Raw genomic sequence first — 12,681 nt, 5'->3', positions numbered from 1 at the left:
TCCCTCCCTCCTCTGCCCTCCCACCGCCCTCCTCGGCCCTCAGGCCTCCCTCCTCTGCCCTCAACCCTCCCTCCTCAGTACAAATGCTCTCTGTCCTCAGCCCTCCCTTCTCAGCTCTTAGCCCTCCCGCCTCAGGCCTCAACTCCTAAACCAGGCTGATGGCTGAGGAGGGAGGGCTGAGGATGGAGAGCATTTGTGCTGAGGAGGGAGGCTGAGGACGGAGCGTTTGTACTGAGGACAGAGGAGGAAGGGCTGAGGAGGAAGAGCTGAAGGCCGAGGAGGGAGGAACCAGGTCGGAGGTGTGAAGTCAGCCTTTGAGGATGGGTGAGAGAAAAAGCAGGTGATGCTGTATTCCTCTGCCTTATGAGATTGCATGCAGGAGAGCGATTTCCCTGGAGGATGTCCTAAAATGCATTCCGTAATTGCCACTGCTAACATTATAGGTGCTTCAGGGATTGCTTAACAATTCATACATCATTGTATTCATGCATCATTGCCAGGGCCAAATATCAACCAAGATGTAAAATGACATGACGGTATACAACTAATGTAAATGCAAGCTAAACCCCAACTGTAAATAGGAACTAAAGTAAAATGAGAGATACAACTAATGTAAATGCAAGATAAACCTCAGCGTTAAATAGAAGCTACAGTGGAATTATCCCAGAAGATGAAGTCACACATTATGTCAATAGTGATCATAAGGTTTGCTGCAGTCTTCAAGATTTTGCTTTGTCATTGTCATACGGCTTCCAATCATTAATTGAATCCTAGTAAAATCCCACTATGACTGCAGAATGCAAAAATCAAGCACCATAGCGATGCACTAATTTTGGGAAAACTCACAATCTTGCCCAGTTTGAAAGACAGCAGATTATTGAAATGGTTTACAATTTGATGTAATCTAAGCAGAATTCAAGGCAGGATCTAAACACAAGCACATTTCTAACATTGGTTGATGTTTTTGACACAGTTTGTGGGCCGTTGCCCAATGTGGTGGTAGCTGCGCACTTTCCATTGCAACTGACCTGACTTCTGACAAACTGGATATTTTTATGTAAGCTGTTCCTGTGTCAAATCTGGATCAGGCTGAAGGGAAGTGCGTTCATCCTATGTGAAATCTGCCCCAAAGTGTTAAGTGTTGTGTTATGTTTTTTTTGTTTTATTTTGGTTTGCTTTATATTTTCTGCAAATATTTAAGCATCCCCCATATGCCACATTTACCTGTATAAATGGAATTATCCCCCTAAATAGAAGAAGATTAAGGGGCGGATTTATCAAAGGTCAAAGTGAAAATTCGAATGAAAAAAATTCTAATTTTAAGATATTTTTTGTGTACTTCGACTAGGGAATAGGCCAAATTCGATTTGAATTTGAAAAAACCCTCAAAAATTTGAATATCGAAATTTACCCTTGATAAATCTGCCCCTAAGTCTTTATTGAACGAATGGAACACACACAAAATTTTGTGGCTGGGTGATTAATGCTGTTAAGATGGTCATCTTACCTAAAGGGATACTGTCATGGGAAGACATGTTTTTTTCAAAACGCATCAATTAATAGTGCTGCTCCAGCAGAATTCTGCACTGAAATCCGTTTCTCAAAAGAGCAAACTGATTTTTTCATATTTCATTTTGAATTCTGTCATGTGGCTAGACATATTGTCAGTTTCCCAGCTACCCCCAGTCATGTGACTTGTGCTCTGATAAACTTCAGTCACTCTTTACTGCTGTACTGCAAGTTGGAGTGATATCACCCCCTCCCTTCCCCTCCCCTCAGTAGCCTAACAACAGAACAATGGGAAGGTAACGAGATAGCAGCTCCCTAACACAAGATAACAGCTCCCTGGAAGATCTAAGAACAGCACTCCATAGTAAAAGCCAAGTCCCACAGAGACTGATTCAGTTACATTGAGTAGGAGAAATAGCCTGCCAGAAAGTAGTGCAGGCACAAGTCACATGACTGGAGCAGCTGGGAATCTGACAATATGTCTAACCCCATGTCAGATTTCAAAATTGAATATAAAAAAATCTGTTTTCTCTTTTGAGAAATGGATTTCAGTGCAGAATTCTGCTGGAGCAGCACTATTAACTGATGCGTTTTGGAAAAAAACATGTTTTTTCATGACAGTATCCCTTAAATGATATACCTTTTTCGCTCATTATCTATACCTGTACCCAAGAAAGATCTGGTAACCTTACAAAAATCTGTCATAAGCTTTGTTGGGGCCTTTGAGTTTCCCAGAGTCTCAGCAGCTGCTTTATATAAAAGTTGCCTTTCCAATTTACTGAAATATTACCAAGAAGCCCAATTAGCCCCTATTGCTCGAATGTACTTGCAACTCCTCCCCCCCCCCATCTGGGTCCAGAGTGAAAAAACACTAATACATCCATTTCCCCTTGCTGCCCTCCCCTGGATCAAAATGGAACTAAGCCCAAAGGTGATGTCAGAGTTTATGCAACATACCTTGTCTGTGTGGGACGGGCAACTAATTTGGTAGCACCTGATACCCCACTTTGGGGTAATCTGGAGTTCATGAAGAAAGTTAGTCCAGCACCCACTGTTTCATGAATAAAACGGCCTTTATTGGACCAAGGGCATTACAGCAACGTTTCAGACCAACTGGTCTTTTATCAAGCTAGATAAAAGACCAGTTGGTCTGAAACGTTGCTGTAATGCCCTTGGTCCAATAAAGGCCGTTTTATTCATGAAACAGTGGGTGCTGGACTAACTTTCTTCGCTAATATTGCCAGTGGAAGGTGGCCACTGGAGGACGTGCACCCAGCCAAAGAAGTGAGTTGCAGTTGTGCTGACTACTAATCTGCTATAATCTGGAGTTCATGCCTGGTCTAGAAACTACCCCCTTTAAGTGGTGGCACTTGAACTATAATAACTATATTAAATATGTGTACCAATCTGTGAGCAGAATGATTTGGGAACATTTTGAGCTAAAATTTCACCCACCTAGTGCAGAAAAATATTGTTTTTGTTGACAACAACAATATCTACATTCAATATATAAACAATCATCTTTGCCTTCTTGTTCTGCATTTAAGCATGTGATCCCCTATTTTATATTAAGTTTGGGAACAAGAATTATGCCAAACACTAGACTTTAAAGGCACCCCCCACCCCAGGCAGCCCTCCCTCCTCCCCCCAGGCTAACTACCCCCCCCCCCGGGGAGATGCCACATACTTACCCCATATTCTTCCAGCAAAGTTCCACGCGTCCATCTTCTGGCTCCTCTGTAAGATGATTGAGAGATCGGTATTTGTGAGCATGTTTTGATTTGTTGGAGCAGTTTGCCGGTTTGAGAGAACATGCGCAGAATTAGAAATCAAGAGGATCTGCAATGATTTTTCTTTGCATTCGTATAGGTTTTGTTTAAACGTTGTCCATTAGGCTTTCAGAGATCCTTACAAATCCTCAGATTATTTCTTTGTATTGCAGGCATAATGAATCATTCTCCTGTTGCCACCTTCTCTCCACATTCAAGATATTAGGAACTGACGATGATCCTCAGAATTCCATAATGGCGAGTTCGGCTGATGAAAACCATTCCATCCTTCTGCAAAAAATTAGCACCTCATTGTAGTAGTTTTGCTTTATCTGTTTACTTTTCGGGAAAATGTATTGATAAATAAGGGTAAGTAACCTGTTTGGATTTCAGAGTAAATTTCAGAAAATAAAATCAATTTCGGATTTAGATAAAAAATAACCCCCCCAGGCTAACTACCCCCCCCCCGGGGAAATGCACCAGTCCATACTCCATACTTACCCCTCACCGCAGATTCTTCCAGCGAAGTTCCACGCATCCATCTTCCTCGATCTCTGTAAACTGAGAGATCGGCAATTTCCGTGTAGTTTCGCGCATGCGCAGTTGTCGCAAAGCTGCTCCAACTGCGCATGCGCAGAAATACCGATCTCCCAGTCAGCTTACAGAGGACGCGGAAGATGGATGCTTGGAACTTCGCTGGAAGAATCTGCGGCGAGGGGTAAGTATGGAGTATGGGGCATTTCCCCGGGGGGGGGGTAGTTAGCCGAGGAGGGAGGGGGATCTACCTGGGTGGGGGTACTGTTTTTTTTTTTCCCACAGGTTGAAGTCTCCTTTAATGGGAATGTATTGTGTATAAATAGTGAAAAAGTATAGATAAACCCATACAACTCTCACCTAGATATATTGTTTTTTCTTGCAACATCAGAGACAAAAGGTTTTCAGCACTGGATCTTGCAGGAGCATACTTCTTTGGATTTACTCACCCTACTATTCATAATTTGATACAGAGTTGCCCTGGAGCACGGAAATGTACAGGGTAATATTTAACAATATTCTTGCAAACAGCATTTAAATGCCACCTTTGCCGGATGCCAGGTTGCACATGTATGCAACTGATCATCTGACAGGGTGATGAGTTAAATATCCTGCAACCTGTGCAATATCTGTCCAATTACCCTCACAGTGCGATAGATTTTTAGCTGCCAGGGACAGTGACCCCCATTAGAATGCTGAAAAGAGGCAGAAGAGAAATGGAAATTAAAAAAAATAATAATTCGCAATACAAGCTTAGTATCACAAGCCAAGTCGAAAGGTATGATCATTCTTTTTATCTGAAAGTCACATACTACATTGCTATCAGTAGATGTACAAGACTGACTTATTATAAGAGTGAAACAGATAACCTTTAGAAACAGAACAGAATGTAACACTGACCTTTTTAAAGCTAAATGGAATTCTAACAAATTGGCATGAGTATGTCAGTGTCCCTGACAGAAAATAGAAATAATATCCCTATAAAACCTTAAACATTGAAAAAGCACCTTGGAACACCCCCAAAAATGTATTTAATTTAAATTAGAACTTGATGGTGTCACACCCCTCCCCTTTCTGCACAGCACAGAGTTGTTGGCAAGCAGTAATCTCTGGTCTTACCCAGGATGATTGGGATGCGGCAACTAACCACATGCAGTCCTATCTCATTGCAGTACGAGACAGGTTAATTCACCATAAGATTTTTCATCTGCTATATGTCACCCCATTGAAATGCAAGACTATGGGGAAATACCCAACTGATAACTGCTACATATGCGGGTCTCCTTTAGCTAACTTCTACCACTTTATCTTGCCCTACTGTGCTGAGATCCTTGTTCCAGTTGATGAACACACTAGTATATGAGCTTTGATCCCACAAGTAGTCTCCCCCCACCAACCATGCAAGAGTAAGGTTCCAGACATTGTTAATTTATGCAAAAATACAGTGTCATCCATAATGTTTGGGACAAAGGCACATTTTCTTTGATTTACCCCTCCTCAGTGTGTAAAATTTTAAATCAAACAATTCAGATGTGATTAAAGTGCACATTGCAGACTTTAATTTTAAGTTATCTGCATACATTTCAGTTTTAACCATGTAGAAATTGCAACAATTTTTATACATTGTCCCCCTCATTTTAGGGCACCATAATGTTTGGGACAGTGGGCTTCATGGGTGTTTGTGATTACTTGGGTGTTCTGCATTGCTTCATTAGTGCAGGGATAAGACACCTAAGCTGCCTTCTACCATTTGGTCTGTAGTTGCCATTGTTCAACATGAGGAGAAAAAATGTGCCAACGATAGTCAATGGTGCAGATATACTAAAGGGCAAAGTGGCCATCGCTAGTGAAAATTTGCCAGAAATACCATTGGCAATTTACTAACAGGCATAGAGGACAATTCGCTAGCGAAAGAGACCATTGCTAGCGTAGTTCTGTGCCCTTTCACCAGGCGCATTTTCGATCAGGCGAATGATCGTTACTCCGCAAATTCAGTAAAGTGCGAATTTTACAGAAAGTTGCCTCATTCGCCAGAGTTTCCTCCCCCACCTTAGATCTGGTGAACTGATAAGATGAAGCTACATCCTCCTCAATCTGATGTCAGTGACATCATATCCTGTATGCTGAAAAATCATAAAAGTTCTAAAAAAAACGCTGGCGTTTTTTTGATATTTTAAAGCGGGATAGTCTTCATAATTTGTAACTATTAAAATGAATGTGAATAAAGATGTTCCCTCATTCCAGTTCCTTTGTTTACATGGCTTGTTAGCAATTCATTAAAGTCAGCTTAAATAAAGATTTCTGCAGAAAAATCTGTTTCGGGGGAGTCTGGCTACAGTGCATGTGCGGGCCTCTGCCTTAGCAGACTGAAAACAGTTGGTAGTGAAAAATGCAACTGTCCAGATCTATACATTTGTATCATTACAGATAGGAGAAGAATGTGTACATTGCATGCCTGAAGCTTTTATGACTGTTTGATCAAGAATTAGGCCTGTCTTTACATACTTTGGAGAACAAATGCTCGGATATTAAGCTACACATATGTATTAATCTTACAGTTACCAGTGGATGAAGTTTGAAGTATGCAAAGCTGGCGAAGAGCAAGTTCCTTGTGACATTTCTGAAAGCAGCCCTTCAGTTAACTTTGAAGCCTTTCAAAGACAAAGTTTTGAAGCAATTAAAAATAGTAATGTCTTAACAGGTAAAATGTCTTAAAATAACTGTAAAAACACACTGCAACCATGTCAGATTTCAGTAGCAGTTGCAAAACTGAAAGTTGAAATTGATGCTGATTGTAGAAAGTGATGGAAAGATATTTTATGGTGGCACCTGCCTCTACCATCATTAGACGTAAGGGCAACACCACCATAAGCATTTGACTTGTTGCATTATCTGGTAATCATTAGTACAGTTTTAGCTTCTTATTGCACCTTAGGCTTTTTCAGTATTGTCCATGTTAATAGTTATGTGTAATTTCTGAGTTACATAATGATATAAAAATATTTCTAAACCTATAATGATGAAGCAGAGACATGCAATTTATATTAGTGTATGCATATGATAATTTTGTTATTTTGATGGGATTTGATATTCAAAATAGTAATGTCAAGAATGAGTAGAATTTCAGGTATATCCTAATCTGATGCAAATCGTATCCTAGACACAGGAATAATAGTAAGGAATAGAGTAAGAAATAATTGTAGGAAAATGTTATTCTCGTTCTAAAAATAACCCCCCTCTCTATTTTTCAGGAACTTTGGATCTTCCAGAAATACATGCTTCACATGATTATATATCTACTTACCAGGAGATCTTCTTATCGCATTCCCAACTGGCATCAAGCATGCAGCATATGAAGTCGCCTTCTAATCAGTACAGCCCATCCAGGTCTTCTGAATAAAGCTGAAAAATACAAAATATTATTTATTGCATTGTATGTTGACATTTCTTCCCAGTGTTTATATAAAAGCTGAAGGAACTGTTGTTTATTGTTAAGTCACTGTTTTATTGTGTCATAAAATAGATTTTCCCCCACTTTTACACATTATCATAGGTATTGTTATACAGGTATAGGATCTGTAGAGATGTGTTATACAGGCTGATACATTAGATAGCTTTAAGAAGGGGTTGGATGGCTTTTTAGCAAGTGAGGCAATACAGGGTTATGGAATATAGCTCATAGTACAAGTTGATCCAGGGACTTGTATTATCCAAATAATCCACACTTTAAAAATGATTTCCTTTTTCTCTGTTATAATGACACCTTACTTGTACTTGACTTAAGGTATGAAGAACCAAATCCGGAAAGCCCCGGGTCCCGAGCATTCTGGATCATTACCTGCACTATGCATTAATAGGAATATGGAGAACTGAACTTTACTTTAGTTTTGACTGGCTGTTTGGCTTGTAAAACATTTAACAAAGTCCAGCCACTTTTATCAGCTGTATGAAAGCTTTACCCTCTACTGTCCCAGCTCAGAAATATGTGCCTCCCATCATGAAAATCAGTTTTATGATGGACAGTTTTTGTCCATCTGTGTTCCCTTAGCAATGATGATTTAGAGCAGAATGTTTAACAGAATATATATAGAATGGGTCTGATTTCCTTAGGTTCCCCTAACAGAACCCTGGATTCTCTACATTCTATTACCTTTTTGTCCTCTCTGGAGCAACGGCTAGGTTATGTATTACAAACACTGCAACTAAACCCATGCCTGTTTTGATATGTGTGGAAGGCATGCATTTTTCCCTGCCTGCAACCACAAAAGACCATAACATCTACCGTGCAGAGATGTTACCTGTGCTTCCACAGTGTGTTAACGTCTTAGCACAGCCACACTATCTCCCAAAATCACCGGTCCATTCTTAGATTAAAATCAAGCTCTCAAGGGGCCAAGTGGGACCTTATGTTTGGATTAATTATTTGCAAGACTAGTAAAAGCTAATTTCTGTTTGGATACTATTGAATACAAACCCGGAGTGAATTTTACAACACATAATCTAGATAGTGTTGTATTGCAGTTGGATGAACAGCTGACAGTTGGAAAACAGCAGTGTAGCTGTCACTCCACATGTCAGCTCAAACCCCCTTTCTAGGCAGTGAGTTATTGGGTTAACTTGTAGCAATGGAAAGGAAGGGCATTCACACTCACCGCTGTGGCTTCCCTATATAGCTTTAGTTTGCACAGCTGCAAGGCAACTTATTTTGTCCAATGGGCTACTGTTTGAGCACACCAGGGGACAAACTGCAATTTGTTGAGTTCTACAGTTTTTTAGCATACTTAAAGATGAACTCTTATAAAAAGATAGGAAATGAATGGCTGACTTTCAGAAGGTAGACTTCTTATTTGTGCAATGTGTGGCCAAAGCACAGATAGTAAAGGGATCTGATAAATAAATGGAAATATACCAAACTGTTTTTCATATATTAGATTGATTACAAATAGTGGGGGATACAGTATGTAGTATTGTAACAATTTGTGCCTTGGACCTTTCAGTAGCTTTTACTGTTCAAGTGTAGAATCATAAGATCCAACATGTTATTTGTTAGCATGGTTTACTAACCAAGGCAAACACTGTGCCTTTTAATACTTAATACCCAAAGTTGCTAAACTGGTTATTATTTTGTTTGTTTTGTTCTGTTTTCTGCAAATTTTTCATGCTTTGTTGAATGCAAAAAGGCAACTGTTTTGAGTTACAAGCAGATACCTCTTATCACTGTGCTGGTGTTGTCCTCCTGCACCACCGTGGAGCTCATATAATTTGAACAAAATGCAATTTATTTGCAGTCTGACAGAATGCCACTTAGGTAGGATGGTGGGGTCTGGGTGGCCAAGCATTGCCTAGAAATCCAATTCTAGTTATTGGCTGCCACTGTCAGTAACCTCCGTTTTGAAACTTGGAAAAGGCGAACAAAAGAAAAAAAACTATTTAAAAAACTATCTATCACGGTGATCTAAAAGATGATCTATCTCCTTGAGCTCCATTTAGCCTATGCCATTGATAAAGCAAGGTGTCATGTGACACAGAACATCATGGTTACTTTCTCCAAAAACATAATGTTACATATAGATATTGCTATAACCATGAAGAAGGTAATAAAATAAAAGTTGCCTTTTTTGCACCAGATCTAGAAACCGATAGCAACCAATCAAAATATTAATCATTGAAACAATTTTACCCTCTACGATTCAGGGATCCCCAACCTTTTGAACCCGTGAGCAACATTCAGAAGTAAAAGGAGTTGGGGAGCAACACTAGCATGAAAAATGTTCTTGGGGTGCCAAATAAGTGGTGTGTTTGGCCATTTAGTAGCCCCTATGTGGATTGTCACCCTACATTGAGGTTCTGTTTGGCAGTACATCTGGTTTTTATACAACCAAAACTTGCCTCCAAGCTAGGAACTCAAAAATTAGTACCTGCTTTGAGGCCACTGGGAGCAACATCCAAGGGGCTGGAGAGCAACATGTTGCTCACGGGCTACTGGTTGGGGACCACTGGATTAGAGGGTAAGTTGGTTATAGGGATTGGGGTTTAATAGGAACCACCAGTTAAACTGTTTAATAAATAGAAATAAAACCTGAAACCTAATGTACTTACCAGAAATAGATGGCATATGGGAAGATCAGATGTGAAGTAGCCAGAAAACTATTTTTAATTCTAAGGGACTGTTTGAAGTGTGACTGTGTGCACACAGAATTGCAGATGTGTTCTTTTTATTTAAAAGGGGAACATTATCTCAGAATGGGAATGATAGACCTGTGCAAGCTTGATTTTGGCAGTGGAAGTCTCTAAAAGTTTAATGAAATTATTAAAGTATTTTTAGAGCACCAACATATTGTGCAATGCTTACTTAAATCCCCCCCCTTTTTTATCAACTGATGATTTAGAATATGCTATAAGATGTTATTGGGTAATGAGTCTGGTCTATACATCAATATAAATGTGAGCTGTGCGCATCAGCCGGACTGGTGACTTATGTAGAGAGCCTCTGGCCATCTCTCTTCTTCATTATTTATAATGGTTCCCAAGGTAGCATTCAATATCACGTCTCAATTTATGCAAAACTAGTTTTAAAACATGAGGACAGCAATGAAGCTTGCAAGGTTTACACTACATCTTGTAACCCCTAACAACCAAACAGATGTTGGCTTTCAAACAGACAACCACTAAATGCTACATGCCAATTAGCTGCTAATGAGTTATTTGACCTGGTGCAAATATATAGCGATATTACTCACTTTTTTTGATGTATACTATACATAACGTTAAAATATTTACAGTTCAGTGTGTTCAGAATAATAGCATTGTGTTTAAAAAAGCGAATAAAGCTTGAAATCCTTATTTTAGCTTTTATTTCCCTACACACAAATGCATTGGGAACACTATTCCAAATTAAAACATGATTTAACAGAAAGTGAAGAAAAGGGAATATTAGCAGTGTCTGCATTCTTCTTTACAAACTCAAACATTCACTGTATAAACTGACAAAAATATTTCAAGGGCATTTCCTCTTCAGCATAAAACAACATAATCTCTTCAACTATTTTAAACTGATCCATGATGCCCGGTATTATAAATTGATGGGACCACAAATAAAAAATTTAAAATGCGGGAAAACTTAAAAACAGGGTACTTAAAATAAAGGTTTCCGTGTAAGGATATAGAGCTTTATTCACTTTTTTAAGCACACTGCTATTATAATGAACACAACTGTAAGTATAACGTAATTGCTTTAATATCAACTAAAGAAGCTATCTGTAAAGCCAACATCCTTTTTGTCAAAACACTGAAAAGTCTCATTTGGAAGAAATATGATTTGAAAATATTATAATATAATAATAATATAAACCTTTATAACAAGGAGAAACTCACATCAAGTTTAAAGGTCTCTGCAGATATCTTTCGGTTTTATAAAGGGCCATGATGCTCTGGGTCTGCTACACTTAGCCTGTTTTTTGTTTTTCTATAGGATCCACTCCCTTCCCCAGTGAAAAGTAGAGCTTCCTCTTGCATAGAGGCACATTGAGAGGAGGTCGGCCTGAAAATGGCTGCTTTTGCATTTTAGGCTGACCTCTGCTCTATGTACTGTACGTGCACCAAAAGCAGAAACTGTACTTTTCAGTGCAGATCAATGGTGCGGGAGAGGATCCACTGCTCTCAGGCTGCAAATAAAACACAGGCCAAGAGTGGCAGAGTCAGTAACGTAACTAACAGCCTCCGGGCGCAGGATGTGCACCCGGGCCCCCCCCCATCCCTCTAAATGGGCTAGATGCTGTTTTTCCCCTTACCGTCTCTCTGCGTCGCATTCTCCGGCGGAAAATTGCACCCCCTGCTCCCCCGTTAGTTTGCCACTGGGCAGAGCCATGCTCTGTGTGTCTTCAGTCTAAGCCCCCCAAAATAATCAAAAAACCTTATTAAAGATTGTTCATTTATCAACATAAAGACTGCTGAGTTATTCATTTATTAGCCTGCCACTTTATACATTTGGGTTTGTGGATCCATGAGCTACAAATCAGATGTCAGATTTCAATGTTTGCTTTTTGCACAGACTATACACAGCAGGTGCATGTACAGGCGAAAGTTGCGTGTCCCCAATAATCAAAAATCTTTACATAATTATTTACTGCAAGAGGTTCCCTAGAATATTGTTATAAGGTAAATTTTCTGCTATTCATAACCATATAGTAAAATAGTTCCTTAACAGATACTGCTATATTAATATCCGTCTATCCATCTACCTTCTATATCTCTCACTGCCTGTCTATCCATCTACATAATTGTTTATTGTTAAACTCTGTTTGTACTACTATATCATAGCTTGCATCAAGCCTTTAACATGCAGGGAGATGTGAGGAATTATTTATCTGCAGATTCTATTTCCAGACACAGTACAAGCTCCTGTTCTCAGTTCTCAGTTACAGGCGAAATAGGATATTAGGCAGCCACAGCTGCAGACAGTATCATGGGTATTAAGAATAAAAATGGCCAAGTAGAAGGATTAAAACAGTCATCATGGAAAGTGACTGGTCTAGCAAACCACAGATAAGTCTGTGTTAAACAGAGTTCCTGAGACAGAGAGAGAAAGCGAGAACAAGAGACTAAACTGTAGTAGTAGCCACTAGAAAAGAAAACGCAATCCTAAACAGTGGTACAAATGCAGAATAGTCACGAAAAGTGCATTCAAAGCCATAACAGTATCCAATTCTATTTGGGGGAAACCTTTAAAAAAAACAGTTGCCCTTCATAAACTAATATGTAGATTATGAACAGGTTTTTCAATGCAGGAAAATTGTAAAATATAACCGCTGTATATTTATCAAATTGCAGTTGAGCAAAAAGATAATACAGCCAGTCTTTGGATCCAAAG

At 39.4% G+C, this 12,681-nt stretch overlaps 1 protein-coding gene across 1 annotated transcript; it reads left to right on the top strand.

Moving 5' to 3' along the window:
• The first annotated feature begins 4,169 nt into the window (after nt 1-4,169).
• LOC108709513 (transforming growth factor beta regulator 1-like) lies at nt 4,170-7,293 on the top strand. The gene is made up of 3 exons (XM_041583901.1): nt 4,170-4,314; nt 6,371-6,513; nt 7,064-7,293. Exons 2-3 carry the CDS (start codon nt 6,381-6,383, stop codon nt 7,210-7,212), a joined length of 282 nt encoding a protein of 93 aa, XP_041439835.1. The 5' UTR covers nt 4,170-4,314; nt 6,371-6,380; the 3' UTR covers nt 7,213-7,293.
• Nucleotides 7,294-12,681: the final 5,388 nt, after the last annotated feature.

This window comes from Xenopus laevis, chromosome 2S (assembly GCF_017654675.1).
Source record: "Xenopus laevis strain J_2021 chromosome 2S, Xenopus_laevis_v10.1, whole genome shotgun sequence".
NCBI classification, from domain to species: Eukaryota; Metazoa; Chordata; class Amphibia; order Anura; family Pipidae; genus Xenopus; species Xenopus laevis.
This window is presented reverse-complemented; position numbering and strand designations above follow the sequence as displayed.

Coding starts and splice junctions, on each gene's coding strand:
- LOC108709513 (XM_041583901.1), top strand. CDS start 6,381: ATGAAGTTTGAAGTATGCAAAGCTGGCGAAGAGCAAGTTCCTTGTGAC. Junction 6,514..7,063: donor AAATAGTAATGTCTTAACAG/GTAAAATGTCTT, acceptor TCTATTTTTCAG/GAACTTTGGATCTTCCAGAA.